The sequence below is a fragment of the Zingiber officinale genome, chromosome 6B, assembly GCF_018446385.1.
Source record: "Zingiber officinale cultivar Zhangliang chromosome 6B, Zo_v1.1, whole genome shotgun sequence".
In the NCBI taxonomy this organism is placed as follows: Eukaryota; Viridiplantae; Streptophyta; class Magnoliopsida; order Zingiberales; family Zingiberaceae; genus Zingiber; species Zingiber officinale.
Window position 1 is genome coordinate 129280447 of NC_055996.1, and position 26400 is coordinate 129306846.

A 26400-nucleotide genomic window follows, 5' to 3' on the forward strand; every position below is an offset into this window, starting at 1 on the left:
TACATGTCGTTTCAACGACCCATAGCCGCCGCGGCTTGAAATTTGTATTTTGCACGCATTTCTCCCGACGGAAGAGTGACCTTCTCAAAATGTTTAGTAAAATAGAAGATTTTAGAGGAGGAAGTTCCCGAACCTTAGAAGTAATTGCATCGGTACTTCCTTGTGTGTCGGGTGTCGGATTCGGAAGATGCTCGATCTCATCATCGGTGGATTGAATGTTGGGGTCCTCCTCCCGTGGATTCATTATTTGCTTTCCCTTCCGAGCTCGAGATGATGCACCTCCGCGGCCTCCTTCCATTGTAATTGAAAGAAACGAAAGATTAGAGAATACGAAAATGAGATTAAGAGTAGAGAAGATGTGTGTGAAAATGATGAAATAAGCTCTCTATTTATAGAGTTTTGATAGTAATGGACACTAAATCATAGCCATTGATCAAAACGGTCAAATGATCCTAACCGTTGAAAAAAATACCTAAAAACCCTCCCAATGGCTACGAACCGCGGTTAACCGGCGGTTCCAACGGCTATGAATCGCGGTTAACCGGCGGTTCAAGCCGTTTAAAAAAAAAAAAAAAACCGCCGGTTAACCGGCGGTTCGACCCGGCGAACCGGGTCAACGGGCAACCGGCCCGTTGACCCGGTTACGGGCCCGGGCCGGGTCCGGGCCAGACCCGGCCCGGGGTCGGGTCTACCTAACAGCCATACAAGAATCCTGTACCACCAGACAAACCCTTGCCTGTCTCAAAACCTAACCATGTTTTGAAAACCAATTTTGAATTTGATCGTATCGCCCTTGGCTCGTGATTTAGCAAAGTCGTCGAATAGGACTAGCATATCGACCCTGAACTAGACTACTACTCATTGTTTTGATAAAATTAGCGTATAAATTATCGATTGGTGGTATGTTATTAGTTGATTTTAAATGATACAAGTGTACAAACACACTCTCGGGCGTGCTACTTTGAGTGTAGAAGGAGAGCAGATCCTCTGGACTACATTTTATGTCCAGAGGATGAACCACTTCATAAATTGATCTTTTCGAATGGATTCCATCTGTTAAATAGATAAGATTCATTCAAAAGGTCCAATAATCTTTTGTGGTCCATCCTCTGGACCACAAAATGCTATCCAAAAGATCCTGATTGATATTTTGCAGTCCAGAGAATCCTGATTGGTGTAGAAGGGGCAACGAGTAAGGAAGGAAGTGACATCCTAGCTAGTGCTTAGGATTCGATTGAGACATTGAGTTCGAGTTGAGTTCAAGTAGGAGTTATGGGTTTAGGGCCATCAACTGTCAGCCGTAGCTAGCTCACTGGGCCCCACCGGCGCCAACACGCTTTATCCCTCAAATGCGAGTAAAGAGATTTTATTAAAGAAGAGCTGAAGAAGGAAATAAAGAACGCCATACTTACTCACTGCTCTCTCCCACTTCCTTCTTCTCTCCCATCTCGAGCATCCCCATGGCCGACCGAGAGCTTCCGCCGCCGCCGATCGACTTCATTAAGGCGGCCACTGTCGACTCTTTCTGCGAGCTACCCTTCCTCTGCGCCTCCGCGCCGGAGCATGATAATTCGACGAGCCCTGCCGCCGGCGCCGTGCGGCTCTTCGGCATCGATGTCCACTCCGGCGGCGAGGAGAACGCGCGCAGGTTCGGGTGCCACTACTGCGGCCGCATGTTCCCCACGTCGCAGGCGCTCGGCGGCCACCAGAACGCGCACAAGCGCGAGCGCCAGCACGGCAAGATCACTCACCTCCACTCCGCCGCCATGGCCGTCGCCGCCGCGGAGCACCATCTCCGGCGCCACCCCGCAGCCGCCTTCTCCCCTGCGACCCACCTCAACTACCCGCCCGCTCGCAGCCACCTCGGCACATCCGCCCGCTTCCAGTACCACCACCCTTCTCCATCGCCTTCTCGCCACCCGTCACCTCCATGGACAGATGGCAGTCGCATCCCCCACCGCACATCGGCAACAACGGCGGCGGCGCTGCCGGGGAAGTGGAAAGTCCCGACCCTGCAACCTCTTTTCAGGCCGGCCGAAGGAGGCGCCAATGGCCGTGCTGGTTCCTCATCTTCTTCCTTAGCTTCTCCGAGTGTCTTCGATTCCAGTAATTCCAAGAACAATTTAAGTCTGGATTTGCATTTGTAAGTTACTCCATTAATTAATTAACATGATCTGATCATAACAGAGCTAGTTCTTAAATAGCAATTTTTTGCCTTTTTTTTTATCTTCACATATATCAATTAACCAATTATTTGACGCGTGATTATTAAAATCAGAATAATTTATCAACACTTTAATTGCTATCTGCAAAGTCCATATTAAATTACGTGGTCCCATGCATGCCAAGGAGAATTAACTTTTTTATTTATTAAGAGACATTTTAATTATAATCAAGGTTTAAGACTAATTGCGTGGTGAAGTTATTAATTAATTCTTTGTTCATAAAATTAACCTCCACATATATACAATTAATGTTCAAGCAATTAGCTGTAAATGAGAAAATGTGGAATTGAATTGGAAGAACTCATTGATCAATGAGCTAGTTCACAGTCAATCCATTTGGAGTTTAAATTTGAGCTTTATCTTATGAACATAAGAACACAAAGTTTCAGTAATAGATTTGAACATACATTTTAGACTATGCAAAAAGAGAAGAAGGAGATCTATATATACGAGGTATCACAAATGTTTTTGGATCATTTCACGAACCTCGTCCAAGACGAGCCATGCTTTATGTCCTCCGATCACCTCGGCTTTCCATTCTCCATCCTTCCAGAGCTGCATTCTCCACCATATTCAATTATCTCTTTAGACAAAACAATTCAGGAAGGGAACTAAGATAGAACAAGAAATGCTCATATTCACCTGAATAGTTGGCATTTTCTAGAGAGGAGTAGCCCGAGAAGCGTCGGTCGATCGAAGCAATGCAGACACAGAGAAAATAAGTCCTTGTTCAACTAGCATAAACCAACTACGAACTAATAAAGAGGTTTTAAATTAACTCACTGAGATGTTCCCTCGCTTAACCAGTGCTTGAGGAACTTTATTGACATCCACAAAGTAGAACTTAACTCTGTCAATGTCAAAATTCGAATTAGAATCACCATTTTCATTCATCAATGCACAATGTTTAGAGCATCATCCAAAGGTTTTCTCAATCTTCGGCGATGTTACGTTACTAAGTTTCAATAAATTTACAAGTTTATAATGATCATTGATGTGAATTGGAGTGCTGCAGCCAGAAATTGAAACTATACCCTGTCTGTGTCCCCAAATTATTAAAAATTGGGGTGAATTGTCAAGTTTATAATGATCAATTGAAGTGTGTAAACTTCTACTCAACTTTTCTAGGGTTCATCTTAGCTGATGGAATTGGAGAGCTGCAGCTAGAAATTGAAACTAACAACAACAAAGTTCTGCAATTTTACAATCCAGAAATCATATCTATTATATATAACAATGAAAAAGATTGTATTTTACCTTGGATGGTATTCCGCAGCAAGCTTTTCGAGCTTTGGTTTGAGATAAATGCATTTGCGACACCAAGTAGCCATCCTGATGCAGAACATTGATTAATGGTGCAAATCACAAGATTACTTAAATTGGAAACGGAATAACCCGCAAATTGATGATTTTCGCATCAAGAATAGGGTAAACATGAACTAGGTTATTTAACGTGAGATGGGTACTAACCAATCAACGATGACGACTTGAGAAATCTCCTGCGAAGCCGCAAGGATCCGATCGAAGTCCTCCATACTCGCGATTGCTTCCATCTCGATCGACGTCGGCCGGGACGCGCTCTGCCAGAAAGGTCCCGCCTTCACCTCCCCTCTCGACCTCGCCCGTCTCCCACGCCCCGGCCGCGAGGAATCGACGCCTCCGCCGCAGATGGCCACCGAGGAGCAGGCTCCGCCGCTGCTTAAAGGGGGCGTTCCCAGTTCCCGGTGGCACAACTCTCGGTAGAGCAAACAAGAAGTCGGGGCCAGAGCCGCCATCTTTTGGCCACGGGGAGCAGATCCGATCGGAGGAGAGACGGAGCGGAAGCGTGGAAAGGAAGATGGGAGATGAGGCGGCGGCGGCGGCGGCGGCGATCTGGTTGCGTGAATGGATAGAACTCGGCAAATGGCTGCCACTGGCACTTCGTGCCTGTTGGTTTATGATGACGTCACTTACGGAGGAGTGGAACTGTGGAAAAGGCTTATCTTGAAGAGGGCAAAAAGCAGGTAGGAGTGGGACCCAGAGAAAGAAAAGAAAGAGATGGCAATGTGGCACCCCCACCCCGAACTTTACAAAATTATTAATTATGATTTTTTTTAATAATATCGAATTACTTGTAATTTACCCATCTAAATTATCACTTGAAAACACATGTGAAATGATATATATATATTTTTCACTAAATTTAATTAGTGCTTAGAGTAACTATGTTTTTTCAAAGCGTGCATTGCTTGCTCAACAAACTCCGCTGGTCTTCCTGTTACGTCGCACCAATGCCTTCCTACGCGAAGTAATCTCCCTAATGCTCTTGCTGAAGTCCGGCCGCTCAGGATGTTCCTCGGCCTGGACGTGGGCGATCACCGACGTTCGAGTCCACCGGTGGTCCAAGTCCATCGAGACCTTCCCGATGTCGGTCACTAGGCGGTCGGCGAGGCTCCGGCTGAAATCCTCCCTGATCACAACACGGAGGACGGCGACGTGCTCTGCGTCAGCTGGCATGGTGCATGCGGGAACGATCCACCCAAACCTCCTCAAGCTTTCTGAGATGTCACAAACTGTGTACTTGCTCGTGTCCCTGAGGGAGAAGGCAACAAGGGGCACACCGACAGCCTTGGAGACAATCTCAAACCTTTCTGTCGCCTCGATGCCGGCCTTCAGCACTTTCATATTCTCTGTACAGTTCTCCATGATGTTCCTGTAGCCCTGCCAAAGGAGGTCCGACTTCATCGACGCAACAGATTATTAAATATGCGAGTATTTTAGATACCTCAAAGCCCAAACAGATGAACTGGTAGTATTGGGCAATTATCTGACTAGATCCAGCAAGAATGAGAGATGACAGGGTTGTCTAGATTAAATTAGTGGCTTAAACTTGCATTTAAGAAAGATAAGGAAGAGCTAGGTTTGATCTATTATATATAATATTGTACCTTTAGAGAAGTTGAGAGTGAAAGTAGGTTGGTCGGTCCCAAGATAGTTTATGTGGAAGATGAGTTCTTCAGGTAAATCCACCTTGTTCCTCCACACAACCCATCCTACTCCTGCATAAACCAAACCATATTTGAGGCCACTGACATTTATGCTCTTAACCAGTGGTAGCCTGAGTTGGAAATTAAATTTTATTTTAAAGATAAAAATTATTGATAAAAGTTGGTGAAGATGGAATGATGAGGTGGTAAGTTTTAAATAGACTTCGTGATAGGATAAAATTTGATGAGGTGACAATCATGATAAAAATAAGAAGTTTTGTGGAGATAGAATAATTCAATTGGTGTCTATCTATTAAATATATAAATATGTACTTTTTTTCATGAATAAAGCAAGTTGAGTGTTTTATTTTATTTCTCCTCTTCCACGTAGAGATTCTCCTCCTCCTCGATATTTTTTTTCTATAATCTTTTTTATTTCCTCTCCCATAATTCCTTTTCCAACAAAATGGTATCAGTCATGTCGATGTTTCCTATTCCTCATCTTGCTGATTTAATTTGAAGTATGGTAATTGGAGTATCCAAATAAGTGCCTTATTGGAGAGCGAAGACTTGTGAGATATTATTGAAAGAGGCTATAAAGCGCCTCAAGGAGTTGACCAAACGGAGGCACAAAGGACAGCAATGGCGGAACAAAAGAGAAAAGATAAGAAAGCTCTTTTCTTTATCTATAAAGCTCTTGATGAAGCTACTTTTGAGAAAGTAGCAGAAGCTACAAGTTCCAAAAAGGCATGAGAGATCCTACAAGTAGCATACAAAGGTGATGAAAGAGCAAAAAGTATTCACATTCAAATCCTGAGAGAGGAATTTGAATTGTTGTAGATGAAAGAATCCGAAAGTGTATCAGACTACTTTATAAGGTTATTGGTTATGAGAAGAAATGACGATGACATTGAAGATAGTCGCGTCGTAGAGAAAATTCTACGCTCGTTGGAGCCAATGTATGACTATGTAGTGGCAGCCATAGAAGAATCAAAAGATGTGAAAGAAATGAAGGTGTAAAAACTATTAGGCTCTCTACAAGCTCATGAAGCAAGAATGGAAAGAAGATGGAGAAAGCCTCTGGAGCAGACTCTACAAACCAAGCTCACCATTATTGACTAGAAAGAAAAGTCAAAAACTGAAGGTTCGCAAGAAAACGACGGTGACAGTGGTAACTTCTGTGGACGTGGTCGAGGTAGAGGCCGTGGCAGGGGCTTTGTTCAAGACCGAGAAAGAAATTAAGACAATAATCAAGGTAGAGACCAAAGGTATGACAAAAGAAACGTAAGATATTATACTTGCAACAAATTTGGACATTATGCAATGGAATGTCGCTCAACAATGTGCAAGGGAATGCTAATTACGCATCAAAAGAAGGCAATAACAATGATGTAGTTTTGCTAGCAAGAAAGGATGGAGATTCCACAAACAAGAATTTGTGGTATTTAGATTACGGGGCAAGCAATCATATGTGCGGGTGTAAAGATATGTTTGTCGAGTTGGATGAAACGGTGAATGAACAAGTCTCGTTTGGAGACGCGCCCAAGATACAAGTAAGAGGCGTTGGTAAGATTCTCATCAAACTTAAAGATGGAGCTCACACATACATCACCAATGTTTATTATGTGTCCAACATGAAAACAAATATTATTAGTCTCGGACAATTGCTTGAGAAAGGTTTTAATATGCAACTAAAAGATGGTAGTCTTCGTTTGAGAAGACAAAGTAAACTTATTGCTCATATTCCTATATCTAAAAATAGGATGTTTTCTCTTGATATTAAGCATGTTACTGCAAAATGCTTAAGTGCATACATAAAGAATAGTGCATGGCTATGAGATATGAGGTATGGGCATGTGAACTTCATAGCTCTAAAGCTTCTTTCAAGTAAAGGAATGGTGAATGGTCTTCCTCATATTAATACTCAAGATGATATCTGTGAAGGGTGTATTCTTGGCAAACACCATAGAGCAAGTTTTCCGAATGAATCACACAATCGAGCTAAGAAGCCTTTTGAACTCATTCATACAGACATATGTGGGACAATCACTCCGACCTCCTTTAGAGGTCGTCGATATTTTCTAATTTTTATTGATAATTTCAGCAGGAAAACTTGGGTCTTTTGATGAATAAAGACGATTCTTTTGAGAAGTTCAAAGAATTGGTAGAAAATCAATCCGTCTATACTATCAAGCTAATATGGTCAGATCGTGGTGGTGAATTCACCTCAAAAGAATTTGAAAAATTCTATAAAAATCATGGCATTTGGAGGCCTTTAACCGCACCTTACTCCCCTCAACAAAGTAGAGTTGCTGAAAGGAAGAAATCAAATTATTCTTGACATGGTTCGAAGTATGCTAAAAATGAAAGAAGTGCCTAAAGAATTTTGGGTCGACGCTGTAAACTGTGCGGTGTATTTTCTAAATAGATCTTCTACAAGGAATCTAGAAGGAATTGTACCTCAAGAAGCATGGACTGGATACAAGCCATGTGTATCTCATTTGAAGATTTTCAGGTGTATTGCCTATGCACGCATTCCAGATCAAAAAAGAATATAATGAAGTTTGATAACAAAAGTTTACCTTGCATTTTCATTGGCTATGATGCAAGATCAAAGGCTTTCAGACTCCATAATCCAATAAACAGAATTGTTATCATAAGTAGAGATGTTGAATTTCAAGAAGATGGTGCTTGGAATTGGAGCACTAATATGGTGATAATTCAAGAAGAAGAGCGAGTGAAAGAGAAAGAACCAACTCCACCACCGTCGTCTACTTCATCACCCTTGGATGAAGAAGATCCTCCACCACAAAAGACAAGGAGTCTTCAAGAATTATATGAGGTGACAACTCCACTTAGAGGGTGTTTGGCTGAGCTTATAAGCTTTCTAAAATAGCTTATAAGTTGTTTTGGAGCTTATAAGCTCTAAAAATTTGTTTGGTAAATTTTTTTTCAATCAGCTTATAAGTTGTCAAAATAAGCTGTTTGGAAGCTTATAAGCTGTTTTTAAAAAAGTATGGGAGACCCTACTTTTTTAAAAAATATCTTATTTTAATAATTTTCTTCTCTAAAATATCCTTATATAATTTTATAAATCTCTATCTTATCCTCAATTAATTTTTATAAACCTAGCGTCGTCGACTTCTCTTCCAGCGTTTCTCATCTTTTCGCCGACTTCTCTTCCAGCGTTTCTCATCTTCTCCGCCGACTTCTCTTCCAGCACTTGTCATCTACTTCGTCGTCTCTTCCAGCGCTTGTCATCTTCTACGTCGACAACTCTTCTAGCGCTTGTCATCTTCTTCGTCGACATCTCTTCCAGCGTTATATCTTCTTCGTCTGTGCAGAAATTCAACAATGTATGGTTAGAATTTATTTTTTCTATCAAATTTCTTTCTATATGCTTATCTTCTAATGGTTGTTGCAAGATTAGTGACTTTTAATGCCGAATAATATTCTGCTTGGCAAACTCGGCTTTTAACAAGCCTAATTTACCACATTCATGACTTTATACAGGCAATGCTGCTACAGACACAACTCACCTCGTATTGAGAAAAAAAAAACTAAAATTCAAAATACATTGCAAAAACTCTGATCCGCTGACATCCCTCTTCGAATTGTCGTTCATAAAATTATCAGATGAAGAACTGTATTATCATAAAATACATAGCAGTTTTTTTCTTGGATGTCAGTATTGATTTTGTCTTCAAATTTGTTTATCAGTACTCATGCTTTGAAGGTCACTTATAGTTTGTGGTCAAAGTGTCTTTATGTATGGATAAAAATATGAAGGTCTCTTCAAATCTGTTAAATTTTTTTCCATAGTCTTTGGTATCCAAAACATACTAGTGTGTTGAGAGGATTTATCGTTGGGATGAGGAAAATATTTACATGATCGCCAATTATAGATTTATCTCAGTTTCAAGAATTTCATTGAATATGCTTAATTTGGACCAACAGGAACCACTTGTACACTATATTGTGGCATAGAAACATGAATCGTAAATTAGCAAAAATTATCAATATCATCTTTTTAGTTTTATCACTCTCCTATCCAAGCTCCATTGTTGATTGTACTTCTCATTTATTTTTTTGGTTGTTGTTTTATTTTGTTAGTTTGGAAATGGAAAATCAAGACAATAGAAACAAAGGAGTCATGCCAAATCCAACTTTGAGTAAGAATACAAGTAAAATTTCAACTAAAACAAATCAACAAAGTGAAGGACGTTCAAATGCAAGATGGACTACATTTCTATCCCTGAAATTTGTTGATTTGTGTGAAGAAGAAATTTTACTAGGCAATCGACCAAATAGTCACTTTAATACGAATGGATGGAAAAACTTAGTGAGAAAATTTAATGATGCAACTGGACAAAATTATGTGTACAAGCAGCTTTGAAACCATTGGGATTCCATGAAAAAGGAGTGGTTATTATTCAAGAAGTTGATGCACATGGAAACTGGAGTTGGTTGGAATCCTACAAATAATTCACTTGATGCTTCCGATGAATGGTGGGAGACAAAACTTAGGGTAATGTTTCTAATTTTATTTGCATAAAATTTTTTATTCGTTTATTGATAATAATATACTTTATTATTGCAGGAAAATGGAGAGTATGTCAAATTTAGAAATAAAGATTTATCACTCGTGTGGTTTCGGTATGATAAATTATTTTCTGATGTTGCTGCCACGGGAGAAAGGGCAAGGGCACCAAGTCAACAAACTGTGCATTACATTGATGACAATGAAGAGGTTATGAAAGAAAATGATGATTTTCCTGATTTTGAAGGGCATATTGGCATCGATGATAGTGAATATAACGAGGATAGGGGAATCGAGCATGATGTCAGCTTTGGAATCAAAGAAAAAAATAATATGGGTAATGACATTGTGTTTCCATCTTTGTCATCATTGAAGAGAAAATTTAATGGAGAAGATGGTAAAGAAAAGAAGAAAATTTCTGGAGCAACCTCACTAAAGGAAGATATTCACTCTCTTTTAAAGTATTTAGAAAATAAGAGCACCGTAACTTCCACACCTTCGACAGATAAAGATATTGAATCTGCAATGATGATACTAAAGAATATTCCCGGAATAGAGCATAAAACTGAGCTTTGGTGTTACGCTTGTAACTTGTTGAGCAAAAAAGAAATGCGAGCAATTTTTCTCAATCAACCTGATAATGATTGTCGTTTGGCGTGGTTAAAGTATAATCATGACATGAGCAAAAAAAAATTAATGTCGTTGATAGTGGTTTGCAGCCGTGATATGAGGAATTCAGTAGTTGAAGTTGATGAATTATTTTCTAAATTTGTGACTTTATTAGTAGTTTTGTTATGTCTTTAATATTTAATCTTATTTGACTGGTAAACATGATGTAATATTTATTCGAAGTTAATCAATGTTTTTTGTTTTGGTATCTCATACTTGTTTTTTGTTCATTACTTCTATAGTTTAATGGAGCCTTGGGATGTTCGACACTGTGCTTTAACTGATGCAAATATATTTTGTGAGGATGAACCAATTGAAGATGAAGATGGATTCCAAGATGATCCAGAATGGCTGATTGTATGCAAAATCATAGCACTTAGCATTTTAACATATTTTGAGACTTATATTCATAAAGTTCCATGTCGTACATCTGAGCGAACTGGTAATAAATTCATAGAAGAACTATTAAATGGCCATAGTATAAGGTGCTATCAAGCTTTTCGTTTGACAAAACCTGTATTCTTGGATTTATGTCATGAGTTAACCCAAAACTATGATTTGATCCCTACTAGGGGAATGTCTATCTATGAGGAAGTAGGGATTTTTTGATGACTTGTGCTCATGGTACAGATAATAGGCTATTGCAAGAGATATTTAATCATTCAGGTGACACTATTTCAAGACATTTTCATAGAGTTCTGAAAGTTGTTGGAAAGTTGGCTGAAGATATAATTAAACCTCATCCTGAGTATAATGAGGGTAAAGGATACCATGTGCCTCAACATCAACGATACAAGCCATTTTTTGACGTATGTTATATTATTTTGAAGATAATAAACAACACCACATGCTCATGTATTAAACTTATTTAGCGTTTGTAATCTATTAAATTATTTGTTTTTAATGATTAATAGGATTGCATCGGGGCAATTGATGGCATACATGTTAAGGCGCGATTACCACAAGGCAAAGCAATCCCATATATTGGACGCAAAGGTTTTCCCACGCAAAATATTCTAGTAGTTGTAGACTTTAATATGTGTTTTACATTTGTTTGGGCTGGATGGAAAGGAGCTGCTCATGATAATAGAATATTTGAAGAAGCTATTCGTAGGCCAGAACTTAATTTTCCTCATCCAAAAGGAAAAAAATATTACTTGGTTGATGCTGGATATTCACATATGCCAGGATATATGGGTCCTTATAAAGGTGAAAATATAAAGTATCATCTTGAAGACTTTCGCCGAGCTAGGACCTTGCAACTACGTGCACCAAGAAATTTGAAAGAAAATTCAACTTTTACCACTCGTCATATAGGAATTGTGTTGAACGAACATTTGGAGTTTGGAAAGCAAGATGGAATATTTTGGCTGATATGCCTTATTATCATATTGATACACAAAGAGAAATTGTGCTAGCAACAATGGCCGTTCACAACTATATAAGAAAGAAAAATGTTTCAGATGAGGCATTCCGAATAGCTGAGTATGAAAGTTATCAACCATCTACCGAACGCAATATATTTACAGCAAACTCTACGGTGGAGAATGAAGATAATCCTGGCAATATATATTGGATGGCAGTGCGTGATTCAATTGCTATGGAAATTACAAGAAGTGGACGATAATTTTAGTGTTAGATTTTTTTAGTCATGTATTTGCTATTCAATTGCTTAAATTGTTCCGGATCATATTTCACTTTGTTGCTTTCATTAATATCACTGTGCTTTATATTGAAATGAGATTTTGTTTTGACACTCAATATTTATTAATCTTCGGTTGCATCAACTCAATTTTCAATTCTGGCAAATTTTATGTTTAACTGGTTGTCCTTCCTAATTACCTTATATGCTTAGCAAGTGTTTGAGTTGATGAGATTGAAGTTGGCAATGGAGATCGTGAAAGCTAACAATTTGAAGACCAAAACACTCTATTATCCGAAGGTAACACATGTGTCGAAAGAAACGCAAATAATTAAGCATTTTGAGAATGAAATTCCACAGGAACCTGCCACATATGATTAAAGTAATATTTTTATTTTTTTAATTATTTGTTGATTATAAGTTTTGTTGATGTAAATTTTCTTTTAATTATTGCTAATTAGTTGTTATTTAACTTTTTAATTGCTTGAAATTTATGTTAACTTTATTAAAAAAATAGATACTTAACATATGTTTAATTTAAGTTATTCTTTAGAACTTTATTACATGTAATAATTAAAATGGATGTATGTCCTTTTTGATAATTTTGTTAATAAAAAGATCTTATAATACCAAACACATCAATATCTTTAAGTTGATTATAATAAGTTCGCCTAAACACTTTAACAACTTATTTTTGAAATAAGATCTAACAACTTATAAGCTCCTAAAACAACTTATAAGCTATTAGATCTTATAAGATGTTTTTAATAAGTTTAGCCAAACACCCTCTTAATCTCATTTGTCTTTATGCTAATGAAGAGATTGTATCTTTTGAAAAAGCTATTAAAGATAGCAAATGGAAGAAAACCATGGATGAAGAGATGAAGGCAATTGAGAAGAATAAAACTTGGCATCTTACTACTTTGCCCGATGGTCAAAACCCATTGGTGTGAAGTGAGTTTATAAAGTAAAGAAAAATGCTCAAGGAGAAATAGAAAAGTACAAAGCGCGACTTGTGGCAAAAGGCTACAAACAAAAGACCGACATTGACTAAGAAGTGTTTGCTTCCGTTGCCCGAATGGAGACTATAAGGTTGATAATCTCTTTAGCCGCTCAACTAAAGTGGCAAATATTTAAGCTTGATGTCAAATTGACATTTCTTAATGGCTACTTAGAAGAATAAGTCTATGTTGAACAACCGGCTGACTACATCAAGAGGGGGCAAGAAGGAAATGTGTTGAAGTTGAAGAAAGCTCTCTATGGCTTGAAGAGAGCACTGAGAGCATGAAATTCAAGAATTGATGCATACTTAAAAGAAAATGACTTTATGCAATGCTTTTATGAGCATTCTCTTTATGTAAGAGTAGAAAATGATAACATCTTATTGGTATCATTATATGTAGATGATCTAATCGTGACAGGAAGTTCGTCTCAAATGATAAAACCTTTTAAGGAAGCTATGACAAAAGCATTTAATATGACTGATATGGGACTTATGTCCTACTTTCTCAGTTTGGAGGTGAAACAAGGAGTTAATGACATATTTATGACTCAAGAACACTATGCAAAGGAGGTTCTCAAGAGATTTAGAATGGATGATTGTAATCGAGTTAATACACTGGTGGACTGGGGAACAAAGCTATCTAAGGGTGACGAAGGAAAGACGGTTGATCCCACACGTTTCAAAAGCTTGGTGGGAAGCTTACGGTACCTAACTTGCACTCGACCGGATATATTATATGGATTCGATCTTATGAGCAGGTTTATGGAGGAGCTAAAGAGACTTATTGGAAGGCGGCCAAGCGAATCCTTTGTTATGTTCGAGGTACTTTGAATCAAGGATTATTTTATTCTCACTTGTTGGATATTTGGATAGTGATTGGGGTGGAGATTGTGATGACTGGAGAAGCACTTCCGACTTTGCATTTTTCGTTAGAGATACAACATTTTCTTGAATGTTAAAAAAACAACCTATTGTTACTCTTTCCACTTGTGAAGCAGAGTACATTGCGGCATCCTCATGTGTTAGTTGGCATCCTCATGTTTTAGTTATGGTATATGGCTAAGAAGCTTGCTAAAGGAGATAAAGTTTGAACCAAATGAAGCAACTCAAATCTACATTGATAACAGATCGACAATTGCATTGGGAAAGAATCTTGTATATCATCAAAGAAGTAAGCATATTGATGAACATGTGAAGAACAAAGATGTGAAGCTAGTATATGTGAAGACTAAAGAGCAAGTTGCTGACATCTTTACCAAGCCACTGAAGTTTGAAGATTTCATCAAGATGCGGAATCTACTTGGAGTCACAAAATTAAGTTTAAGAGGGAGTGTTGGAAATTAAACTTTATTTTAGAGATAAAAATTATTGATAAAAATTTATGAAGATAGAATGATGAGGTGACAAGTCTTGACTAGACTTCGTGATAGGAAAAAATTTGATGAGGTGACAATCATGATAAGAATAAGTTTCGAGGAGATAGAATAATTCAATAAGTGTCTATCCATTAAGTCTATAAATATGTACTTTCTTTCATGAATGAAACAAGTTGAGTGTTTTATTTTATTTCTCCTTCTCTTTCACATAGAGATTCTCCTCCTCCTCCATATTATTTTTCGATAATCCTTTTTATTTCTTCTCTCATAATTCCTTTTCCAACAGCCTGAAGTCTCATTCCAACTCCGGGTAGAGAAAAGGAGCTATGAATCCACCACTAGCCGCATCTACGTGAATCGGTGTATTCCTAACCCCACGGGTCATCCGAGTTGGTATGTGGTGGGATGCTTGCCACATGAGGACGTGAGGTCGAAACTCAGGGCAGTCGGGACGTAAATCTCCGGTCCTTGTGCAACTTACTGTTGGAATGTATACTGAAAGCCTAAGCTTTTGTAAACATTTATTTTGAATAAAGAATCACATTTGGTCAAATTGTCTACATTCGTTTGTAGTTGTTCAATTAATTTATGTTGTAGATAACATAGTATGTGGTGTCACATACAGAAGATGATGTTATCAGTACCTTATAAATTATAAACAACAACTCACGATCAAAATGGAAAGGAACAAACCATTGGAAGGTCGTAGTGTAATTAGGAATTAGTTTATCTTAACTATATAATTACACTAGTACACTTAGAGTGTATTGAGTAGGACCATTTGAGGTTGTTTCTCTTATACTGACTTTATAAAGAAACAAATACCTCAGTTATCATGGAAGTGTGTGCTCTTAATCCTAATATAATAACAAGTACATATATTTGATATTTATTTCTTTAATTTATCAATGGGTGAGATTTAGTTCGATAAATCAATAAGCCCGATAAGTTGAGAAATAATATCACTTATAGTGTGTGTTGTTGATTATAGAAGGAAACTGTGTCCTAGAGATACTAGGTTGATAATGTCCCCAAGAGGAGCTCATAAGGATTGTCATGTTAAACCCTGCAGGTGGACTTAGTCCGACATGATGATAAGGTTGAGTGGTACTACTCTTGGACTAAGATATTAATTAAATGAGTTGTCAGTAACTCACTTAATTAGTGGACATTCGATATCTTAAACACAGGGAGACTAACACACTCATAATAAGAAGGAGCCCAAAAATGTAATTTGGAATTGGTGTGGTAGTTCAATAATAGTTCTCTAGTGGAATGAATTATTATTGATAAAATTAAGTTGTGTGTTCGGGGCGAATACGGGATGCTTAATTTTATCGGGAGACCAAAACCAATTCCTCCTCTCGGTCCCTATCGTAACCTCTTATTTATAAAGTACTTTACCCACCTATACCCACCTTCTATACCCACCTAAAGAGGGCCGACCATGCTAGCTTGGGAATCAAGCTAGGGCCGGCCTAAGCTTAGTTTATGGGTGGCCGACCCTAGCTTGAACCCAAGCTAGAGGGGGCCGGCCATAATAAAATTAAAAAGAATTTTAATTTTAATTTTTATTATGTGGAAGATATAATTTATTAAAGAGAATTAAAATTAATATATCTCTCTTAAAAGGATCTACAAAAGATTAAAGAAAGATATTAGATCTCTTTCCTTATTTATAGATTGGAAAGATATTTTATTTTTTCTCTTTAAAAATTATTCACATGTTGAAAAATTAAAATTATAGAAATTTCTTTTTATCAACCATGAAGGGATTATAAAGGGAAATTTTATTTTTTAAAATTTCCAAAGATAAATAAGGAAGTTTTAATTGTTGATTGAAACTCTCCTAATTTTTCTATTTGAGGTGGCCGACCATGATTAATTGATTAAGAAATTTTATTAAATTTTTCTTAATTAATTGTTGTCAAGGAAAGTTAAGGAAATTTTATTATAAATAAATTTCCTTATTTGCCAAAGCCAACGAATATAAAAGAAGGGGTAGGGGTGCCTTCATGGGTTACAACTTCTATTGTTCTCTCCCTCTTTTCCTTAGTGTTGTGGCCGACCATCCCCTCTTTCTTTCTTCCTCTTTGTGGTGGCCGAATTCTTCATCTCCCTTGGAGCTCTTGTGGTGGCCGGATACTACTTGGAGAAGAAGAAGAAGAAGAAGAAGGAGAGAAAGCTTGCATCCCTTGGAGCTTGGTTGGTGGTTTTCTTCATCCTTGGTGAAGCTCTTATTTTGGCCGAACCTAGCAAGGAGGAGAAGAAGGTGTGTTGGTGATTTCTCATCTCGGAAGATCGTTGCCCACACAACGTCCGAGGTTAGAAGAGGAATACGGTAGAAGATCAAGAGGTCTTTCTAAAAGGTATAACTAGTAATTTTTCCTTTCCGCATCATACTAGTTATTTTTGGAAATAAATACCAAATACAAGAGGCTTACGATTCTAGTATTTCGAATATGTTTTTCGATGTTGTGTTATTTTGTTTTTACTTTTCCTTGTGATTTGATTGTTCCTTTCGGTTAACCTAAAGTTATTTTAGGAAATTAAATATTAGCTTTCCTTAAAAAGTTTTGTCTAGTCGGTGGTGGTTGCTCCCATATCCAAGAAGGCCATGTGCCTCGCCACGTCAGTACTGGGAACCAATTATGGAAATTAATATTTAATGGAATTAATAACTTAGGTGATTTGGATCGAACGTGTTAAGTTCCGCAGGAGATCCAAGTCTAAACTTAAAAGAACAAATAAATTAAGTTTTGGATCAAACGTGTTAAGTTCCGCAGGCGATCCAAAATTTAATTTAAAAGAACACATGGTAGCTAGGAAAATGTTCAGACCTTTGTACAAAATTTTTGTACAGTGGAACCTCTAGGTTTTCCGAGTAGCAACCAACAATTGGTATCAGAGCTAGAGTTTTGCCTCTGTGTATTTGGTATTAGTTTAATTATGCACATGTCATACATAATTTAGGCAGGTTAATAGTAGTATGTGCTAACTTTGTGGATGCAGGATCCAACTATTATGGCTTATAGTTTTCTTTATGTGTGTGATTGGACCCTTGGACATGTCAAGGGCAATTATATGTGTGTGCATGATTGTATTATAAAATACAGCAGGAGCTGTATTTAGTTTTTAATTAGGATTTTATTTTTGATCTAGTTACATGTACATTCCTTTTATGGAATATAGGATCAATGAATGTAAATTTTTATTTTATGTTCGATCTAGTTCACATGTACATTCCTTTGAGGAATATAGGATCGGAAAATGTAAAATTCTATTTATGTCGCGGATCGAATCTTGCAAGGCGTGGAACCTTTTGAGGACCAGAGGCGCAGCGGAACAAGGAGCAAGATGGATGCGACAGCAAGACCCGGTGGTGGTGGCCAAATAAGGCAGCAGCTAGGGTTGGTGACACACGGAGGACAAAAATAGATAAAAGCCATAATAGTTGAAAATTAGTTTTTCATTTATTGCTTTTATATTGTGCTGTGTGTGCATGTTAGTAAACATGTTTAGTAGGCTAGCATAGTTAAAATTCCCCATTTATAAATAACTAAGTGGGAGAGGAATTTTAAATAAATTCCACGGTCTCCATTACTGGTTTGTAAGTGATGCAAACAAGCTTGCGCGTTGGCTCTGAGTGCCTTCCTCCATATCGGATGAGCTTGTTTGTGGATCACTAGAACAAACTTCCATTTTGGATGACTATAGGAAGTTAATTAAGAGCGTGTGATCTTCCCCATCGGAAGGGGCACAATTTTATTAATGGACTTAGTGTCAAGTAATGGTATACACTTAGGCACGTTTAATAGTATCCTCCCCATCGGAGTCATTGCTATTATTCGTGTGACCAAAGGATACCAACTACTAATTTTATTTGTCAAAAAGTTAGGTTGACAAGATAATAAAATTAATGAGTTAAAACCCTCCTTTTACAAATGTTGAATTTGTATACGTCCACACTATCGTGGCATACAAAATTCACGGTGGTTTGAGGTGTTGGTTAATTTAAAATAGTATTGTTTGGGGAATCAATATTATTCTAAATTTAGAGTTCTGACCAAAAGTTATTTGTGATTCTTAGGATGACTTTCAACCCACTGTCCATCATACTACAACAGAATAGACTTACTGGTCCTAACTACATAGATTGGAAAAGGAACCTAGACATTGTTCTTACTGCTGAAAGCTATAAGCTTGTACTGACTGAGCCTTGTCCTGATGCACTCACTGGTGAATCTACCCAAGAGGAGATTGAATATCATAGGAAATGGGTAAAAGCAGATGAGATGGCGCGGTGTTACATTTTGACTTCAATGTCAAATGTATTGCAACATCAGCATCAAGATTTACCAATAGCCTATGATATTATGAACAATCTCAAGGAACTCTTTGGTCATCAGGATCGGGCTTCTAGGCAAGAAGTCATGAGAAAGATAATGACAGCCACCATACAAGAGGGTACTCCTGTGAGGGATCATATCCTAAAGATGATGGCTTATCTGAACGAAATACATATCCTTGGAGGAGAAATTGATGGGGAAACCCAGATCGATATGATCCTCCAAACACTACCTAGAAGTTTTGAGCAATTCCGTCTGAATTACAATATGAACAAAAGGGTATATTCATTGGCGGAACTACTGACAGAACTTCAGGCAGCAGAAGGTTTGTTTCGTCACAATTCTCATATTCACTATGCTGAAAATGATTCTACTTCTAAACCGAAAGGAAAGAAGAAGAAGAAGAAGAAACAAGTTGGTTCAGCTAAGAAAGTGAATAAATCTTAGAGTACAGGACCTAAAGCTGGAGTGAAGAAGCCGAAGGGCAAGTGCTTCATCTGCAAGCAGTCAGGGCATTGGAAGGCGGATTGTCCTCGTAGGAATCAGAACAACAAAGGTATATCTCATGCTCTAGTTGTTGAAACATGTTTAGCCGTGTTATCTACCAGCACCTAGTGTGTAGATACGGGAGCCACTGATCATGTCTGCAATTCCTTGCAGGGGTTCCAGGAAACCCGACGACTATCTGAAGGAGAAATTACTGTCTACATAGGCAATGCTACTAAGGTGGCGGCTGTTGCAGTGGGAGACGTTTACTTATCTTTTAGTAGAAATAAAAATTTGGTTTTAAGAAATTATCTTTATGTACCCAGTTTTAGAAAGAATTTAATTTCAGTTTCTAAACTGTTTTTAGATGGGTATTCAGTTTCTTTTAGTAACGATGTAGTTATTAAGAGAAATAAAGTGATTATCTGTTCTGGTGCATTAGTTGACAATTTATATACTTTAAAACCAATTTCTCCCACAAAATAAAACATGGAAATTTATAACTCATCTTCTAACTCTAATAAGAGAAAAGAACCTTCAGAAATGAACCAAGCATATCTTTGGCATCTAAGGCTTGGTCATATTAACTTAAGTAGGATTCAGAGGCTTATAGCCGATGGACTTTTGGGTTCACTAGAGTTGAAAAATTTTCCAACTTGTGAATCTTGCTTAGAAGGTAAAATGACCAAGAGGTCTTTTAAGACCAAGGGGTATAGAGCCAAAGAAGTGTTAGAATTGGTTCACTCTGATTTATGTGGTCCTATGTCTGTCCAGGCAAAAGGAGGTTTTGAATATTTTGTCTCTTTTATAGATGATTATTCAAGATACGGATACATTTACCTAATGCGCCGCAAGTCCGAGTGCTTTGATAAGTTCAAAGAATACAAGGCTGATGTGGAGAAACGACTAGGTAAAAGTATCAAGACACTACAGTCTGATCGTGGTGGCGAATGCCTCTTAGGAGAGTTTAGGAATTACTTATCAGAGGCCGGGATTCAATCCCAACTGTCTGCACCTGGTACACCCCAACAGAATGGTGTGGCAGAACGAAGGAATATGACTCTTATGGAGATGGTTAGATCGATGATGAGTTACTCAGAATTACCAAATTCGTTTTGGGGATACGCTCTGGAAACAGCAGTGTAGATTCTGAACTTAATACCTTCTAAATCAGTTTCTTCTACTCTCACAGAATTGTGAAATGGGCGAAAGCCCAGTCTAAGACATATTCGGATTTGGGGTAGTCCAGCACATGTGCTGAAACCAGATGCTGATAAGTTAGAATCTCATACAGAAGTTCGCGTGTTTATGGGGTATCCCAAAGGAACGAAAGGTGGTTTATTTTATAGTCCTAAAGACCAGAAGGTCATTGTTAGCACCAATGCCCAGTTTTTAGAAGAAGACTATATAATAGATCACAAGCCCAGTAGCAAAGTTGTTTTAGAAGAACTTAGAGAGGATACATCTACTTCAGTACCAACAGTACAAGATGAAGTACCACAAGAGACTGCAACACGTGTCACACATGATACACAACCACAGGCAGTGCCTCGTCGTAGTGGGAGGGTTGTAAGGCAGCTTGAAAGATTCATGTTTTTGGGAGAGTCTTCGGACTTGATCCCGGGTAAACATGAACCTGATTCCCGAACATATGACGAAGCACTCTAAGATATAGATGCAGCATCTTGGCAAAAAATGATGAATTCTGAAATAGAGTCTATGTACTCTAATAAGGTCTGGGAGCTTGTAGAACCACCTGATGGTGTAAAAGCCGTTGGATGCAAGTGGATCTACAAAAGGAAAAGAGGGACAGACGGGAAGGTAGAAACCTTCAAAGCTAGGCTTGTTGCGAAAGGGTACACTCAGAAAGAGGGAATTGACTATGAGGAAACCTTTTCACCGGTAGCCATGCTTAAGTCTATCCGGATACTCTTATCCATTGCTGCTCATATGGATTATGAGATTTGGCAAATGGATGTCAAGACAATTTTCCTTAATGGAAGTCTTGAAGAGAACATCCATATGAAGCAACCAGAAGGGTTTATTGAAAAAGGCAAAGAGCATCTAGTGTGCAAGCTCAATCGGTCCATTTATGGACTGAAGCAAGCTTCAAGATCTTGGAACATCCGATTTAATGAAGTAACCCAGTCATATGGATTTATTCAGTGTCCGGATGAGTCTTGTGTATACAAGAAATGTAACGGAAACATGGTGGTATTTCTTGTACTATACGTAGATGATATTTTGTTAATTGGCAACAATGTCAAGATATTATCGGACGTAAGGGTATGGTTGTCCAAACAATTTGATATGAACGACTTAGAAGATTGTGCACACATTCTTGGGATCAAAGTTATAAGAGATCGCAAGAAAAGAATGTTGTGTCTGTCCCAAGCTTCATACATAGATACAATCCTTGTTCGTTTTAGCATGCAAGATTCCAAGAAAGGTTTCTTACCTTTTAGGCATGGAGTAGCTCTATCTAAAGAGATGTCTCCGAAGACATCAAAGGAGATAGAGGATATGAAAGCAGTTCCTTATGCTTCGGCTGTAGGAAGCCTAATGTATGCAATGCTATGTACGAGACCTGATATCTGTTTTGCCGTGGGCATGGTTAGCAGATATCAGAGTAACCATGGACAAGGACATTGGACTGCGGTAAAGAATATATTAAAGTACCTGAGAAGGACTAGAGATTATATACTAGTTTACCAAGCAGACGATTTGCTCCATATGGGTTACACGGATTCAAATTTCCAATCAGATAGGGACAACAATAAGTCTGCATCAGGCTATGTGTTTACTTAAAGAGGTGGAGCCATTGCATGGAGGAGTGTTAAGCAGAAATACGTTTCGGACTCAACCATGGAAGCAGAGTATGTAGCAGCCTCTGAGGCGGCTAAAGAAGTAGTATGGCTCAGGAACTTTCTAATGGACTTAGATGTGATTCCTAGTTTGCCCAAAATCATCACAATTTATTGTGATAATAGTGGTGCAGTTGCAAACTTGAAGGAACCACGAGCCCATAAGGCAAGTAAACATATAGAGCGCAAGTACCACCTGATACGAGATATCGTGAAGCGAGGAGAAGTTGTCATCGCCAAGATTGCATCAGCAGATAACCTGGCAGATCCTTTCACTAAGGCCCTTCCGGCGAAAGCTTTCGATCGACATGTGGAGGGGATGAGAATCAGATGTATGGCAGAAGATATGACAGCTTAGTCATTAGTATAAGTGGGAGATTGTTGGAATGTGTACTGAAAGCCTAAGCTTTTGTAAACATTTATTTTGAATAAAGAATCATATTTGGTCAAATTTTCTACATTCGTTTGTAGTTGTTCAATTAATTTATGTTGTAGATAACATAGTATGTGGTGCCACATACAGAAGATGATGTTATCAGTACCTTATAAATTATAAACAACAGCTCATGACCAAAATGGAAAGGAACAAACCATTAGAAGGTCGTAGTGTAATTAGGAATTAGTTTATCTTAACTATATAATTATACTAGTACACTTAGAGTGTATTGAGTATGACCATTTGAGGTTGTTTCTCTTATACTGACTTTATAAAGAAACAAATACCTCAATTATCATGAAAGTGTGTGCTCTTAATCTTAATATAATAACAAACACATATATTTGATATTTATTTCTTTAATTTATCAATAGGTGAGATTTAGTTCGATAAATCAATAAGCCCGATAAGTTGAGAAATGATATCACTTATAGTGTGTGTTGTTGATTATAGAAGGAAACTGTGTCCTAGAGATACTAGGTTGATAATGTCCCCAAGAAGAGCTCATAAGGATTGTCATGTTAAACCCTGCAGGTGGACTTAGTCCGACATGATGATAAGGTTGAGTGGTACTACTCTTGGACTAAGATATTAATTAAATGAGTTGTCAGTAACTCACTTAATTAGTGGACATTCGATATCTTAAACACAGGGAGACTAACACACTCATAATAAGAAGGAGCCCAAAAATGTAATTTGGGATTGGTGCGGTAGTTCAATAATAGTTTTAATTATTATTGATAAAATTAAGTTGTGTGTTCGGGGCGAACACGGGATGCTTAATTTTATCGGGAGACCAAAACCAATTCCTCCTCTCGGTCCCTATCGTAGCCTCTTATTTATAAAGTACTTTACCCACCTATACCCACCTTCTATACCCACCTAAAGAGGACCGGCAAAGCTAGCTTGGGAATCAAGCTAGGGCCGGCCTAAGCTTGGTTTATGGGTGGCCGGCCCTAGCTTGAACCCAAGCTAGAGGAGGCCGGCCATAATAAAATTAAAAAGAATTTTAATTTTAATTTTTATTATGTGGAAGATATAATTTATTAAAGAGAATTAAATTAAAATATCTTTCTTAAAAGGATCTACAAAAGATTAAAGAAAGATATTAGATCTCTTTCCTTATTTGTAGATTGAAAAGATATTTTATTTTTTCTCTTTGAAAATTATTCACATGTTGAAAAATTAAAATTATAAAAATTTCTTTTTATCAACCATGAAGGGATTATAAAGGGAAATTTTATTTTTTAAAATTTTCAAAAACAAATAAGGAAGTTTTAATTGTTGATTGAAACTCTCCTAATTTTTCTATTTGAAGTGGCCGACCATGATTAATTGATTAAGGAATTTTATTAAAATTTTCTTAATTAATCGTTGTCAAGGAAAGTTAAGGAAATTTTATTATAAATAAATTTTCTTATTTGCCAAAGCCAAGGAATATAAAAGAAGGGGTAGGGGTGCCTTCATGGGTTACAACTTCTATTGTTCTCTCTCTCTTTTCCTTGGTGTTGTGGCCGGCCATCCTCTCTTTTTTTCTTCCTCTTTGTGGTGACCGAATTCTTCATCTCCCTTGGAGCTTTTGTGGTGGCCGGATACTACTTGGAGAAGAAGAAGGAGAGAAAGCTTGCATCCCTTGGAGTTTGGTTGGTGGTTTTCTTCATCCTTGGTGAAGCTCTTGTTTTGGCCGAACCTAGCAAGGAGGAGAATGTGTGTTGGTGATTTCTCGTCTCGAAAGATCGTTGCCCACACAACATCCGAGGTTAGAAGAGGAATACGGTAAAAGATCAAGAGATCTTTCTAAAAGGTATAACTAGTAATTTTTCCTTTCCGCATCATACTAGTTATTTTTGGAAATAAATACCAAATACAAGAGGATTACGATTCTAGTATTTCGAATATGTTTTTCGATGTTATGTTCTTTTGTTTTTACTTTTCTTTGTGATTTGATTGTTCCTTTCGGTTAACCTAAAGTTATTTTAGGAAATTAAATATTAACTTTCTTTAAAAGGTTTTGTTTAGTCGGTGGTGGTTGCTCTCATATCCAAGAAGGCCATGTGCCTCGCCACGTCAGTACTGAGAACCAATTATGGAAATTAATATTTAATAGAATTAATAACTTAGGTGATTTAGATCGAACGTGTTAAGTTCCGCAGGAGATCCAAGTCTAAACTTAAAAGAACAAATAAATTAAGTTTTGGATCAAACGTTTTAAGTTCCGTAGGCGATCCAAAATTTAATTTAAAAGAACACATGGTAACTAGGAAAAGGTTCAGACCTTTGTACAAAATTTTTGTACAGTGAAATCTCTAGATTTTCCGAGTAACAACCAACACTTACCTCACCTGTCACATGCTCGCTCGGATGCTGTGATTTACCTCCCTCATGATGACCTTGGGTCGGATGCGACGGGGACGAGTGATTTCACCTTTTGCCACGTGAATCAGTATATCCCACCTGAGGAGGATCGATAAGTTAAAGACTATACCAGCCCATGCTAATGTTTGTAGCCACAAGAAACTAAATATTTCTAAAAAAATCTTCAAATTCTCCGGTAAGTGTTTAACCCAAGATGGCAGCAACACAGATAGTATTCTCATCCACCATCTCCACTGCCTTAGAAGGGTCCATCACATAATAACCCTCTATCAATTTCACTTCTTTTAACTCTACTTCAAGGTACCTTGCAAATTTCTCCCAACAAACCTGGATATAGCATATAAATCAATTCGGTCGTCGATAGAGTTTGAAGATGGTCTATAGACACTCAGAATGAGCGCTAATCATGTTACCTGAACATTTGCACCAGCAACAATGTTGGGTTTGTCGGCAGGCTTCCCCTCAGCTTTCCTTTTGTTCTGCCACTTCCTCGTGAATGCAAGCCTGAAAGCATGATAGCTTCTGAAGAACCCACTGTTCCAACTCCGACAGCTATTTCGTCATCCCCAATCGGGGCATTAAAAAGATGGGCTATCATGTTGACACAGCGGTTCTGCAGGAGATTTGGGCACCCATTAACTAGAGTCGGACTTAAATAGACCGCTAGACGCACCACATGCCAAGCACAAACAACATCCTTAAATAAAGGCACTTATCTGTGATACTTACACTTACAGGAACAAATCTATTGTGAGTATTGACAGTAAGCTACTCTTGAACTAATAACAATAATGGAAAATAACAAATCTATTGTGAGTATTGTTCTGCAGGTTCAGCGTCGGATTCCCGTCCAGCATCAGCTCGTCGTTGATGATTTGATAGGCCGCCTCCTTCGGGATCGACTGCGGTGGCATCCTAAACCTGCGCCCAAACCAGCACAAATCGTCAAAATAAAAGGAAGAAATCGAACAAAAACTCACTCCACGCTCCACGCGCTGCCAAATCCCTACCTAGCAACATCTCGACGAACGTATCGCGACGCGAATGTGTACTGGACCTCCTCATCCAGTTCAGCCGCCTTAACCTCCGAGATCGGCTACCTCTTGGCTACCAGCTCGGATCGAAAACGTATAGGATTGGAAATGTACAGGTCGGGCGTCGCTCTCACGATTTTTGTTGAGTGGAGCGAGGAAGCGGAAGCGATCGATTGAATGCGTGGTGGAAGGAGGAAGAAAAACCGAAGGAGATGAGACAAGAAACGAGGGCGGTGGCGGAACGGCCTGGGAAGTGACGCGCGGACGTAACGCGGCGCGAAGATCGAGTGACGCGCCCCCCGTCGGTCCCAACCTGGCTATGCTCACCGCCCTCAGCGCTCACCGGTGTCCGTGTCAATGACGGACTGTGTTGCCAACAAGTCTGGAGGTCGGGGCGGTAATTGCACCGCGATGAGATGGATCCATCTGACTTT

The 26400-nt window shown here is 38.3% G+C and overlaps 2 protein-coding genes and 1 pseudogene across 3 annotated transcripts; 1 reads left to right on the forward strand and 2 right to left on the reverse strand.

Moving 5' to 3' along the window:
- The first annotated feature begins 748 nt into the window (after positions 1–748).
- LOC121989500 (zinc finger protein 8-like) lies at positions 749–2311 on the forward strand. Its single transcript, XM_042543586.1, has one exon. The coding sequence runs from the start codon at positions 1461–1463 to the stop codon at positions 2145–2147; it is 687 nt and encodes a 228-aa protein (XP_042399520.1). The 5' UTR covers positions 749–1460; the 3' UTR covers positions 2148–2311.
- LOC121989501 (thioredoxin-like 3-1, chloroplastic) lies at positions 1995–4191 on the reverse strand. 2 transcript variants are annotated; one of them, XM_042543588.1, is made up of 6 exons: positions 3696–4191; positions 3483–3557; positions 3009–3075; positions 2868–2885; positions 2712–2780; positions 1995–2129 (listed from the first exon to the last, which is right to left on the reverse strand). In XM_042543588.1, exons 1-6 carry the CDS (start codon positions 3998–4000, stop codon positions 2124–2126), a joined length of 540 nt encoding a protein of 179 aa, XP_042399522.1. In that variant the 5' UTR covers positions 4001–4191; the 3' UTR covers positions 1995–2123. The 2 variants fall into 2 exon arrangements, with proteins under 2 accessions (XP_042399522.1, XP_042399521.1); XM_042543587.1 differs by lacking the exon at positions 1995–2129 and having other exon boundaries at positions 2497–2780.
- A 266-nt stretch (positions 4192–4457) lies between these two features.
- Positions 4458–26392, reverse strand: LOC121991524 (annotated as a pseudogene).
- Between the last annotated feature and the right edge of the window lie 8 nt (positions 26393–26400).

Coding starts and splice junctions, on each gene's coding strand:
- LOC121989500 (XM_042543586.1), top strand. CDS start 1,461: ATGGCCGACCGAGAGCTTCCGCCGCCGCCGATCGACTTCATTAAGGCG.
- LOC121989501 (XM_042543587.1), bottom strand. CDS start 4,000: ATGGCGGCTCTGGCCCCGACTTCTTGTTTGCTCTACCGAGAGTTGTGC. Junction 3,558..3,695: donor CAAGTCGTCATCGTTGATTG/GTTAGTACCCAT, acceptor GTTCTGCATCAG/GATGGCTACTTGGTGTCGCA. Junction 3,076..3,482: donor GCTGCGGAATACCATCCAAG/GTAAAATACAAT, acceptor TGACATTGACAG/AGTTAAGTTCTACTTTGTGG.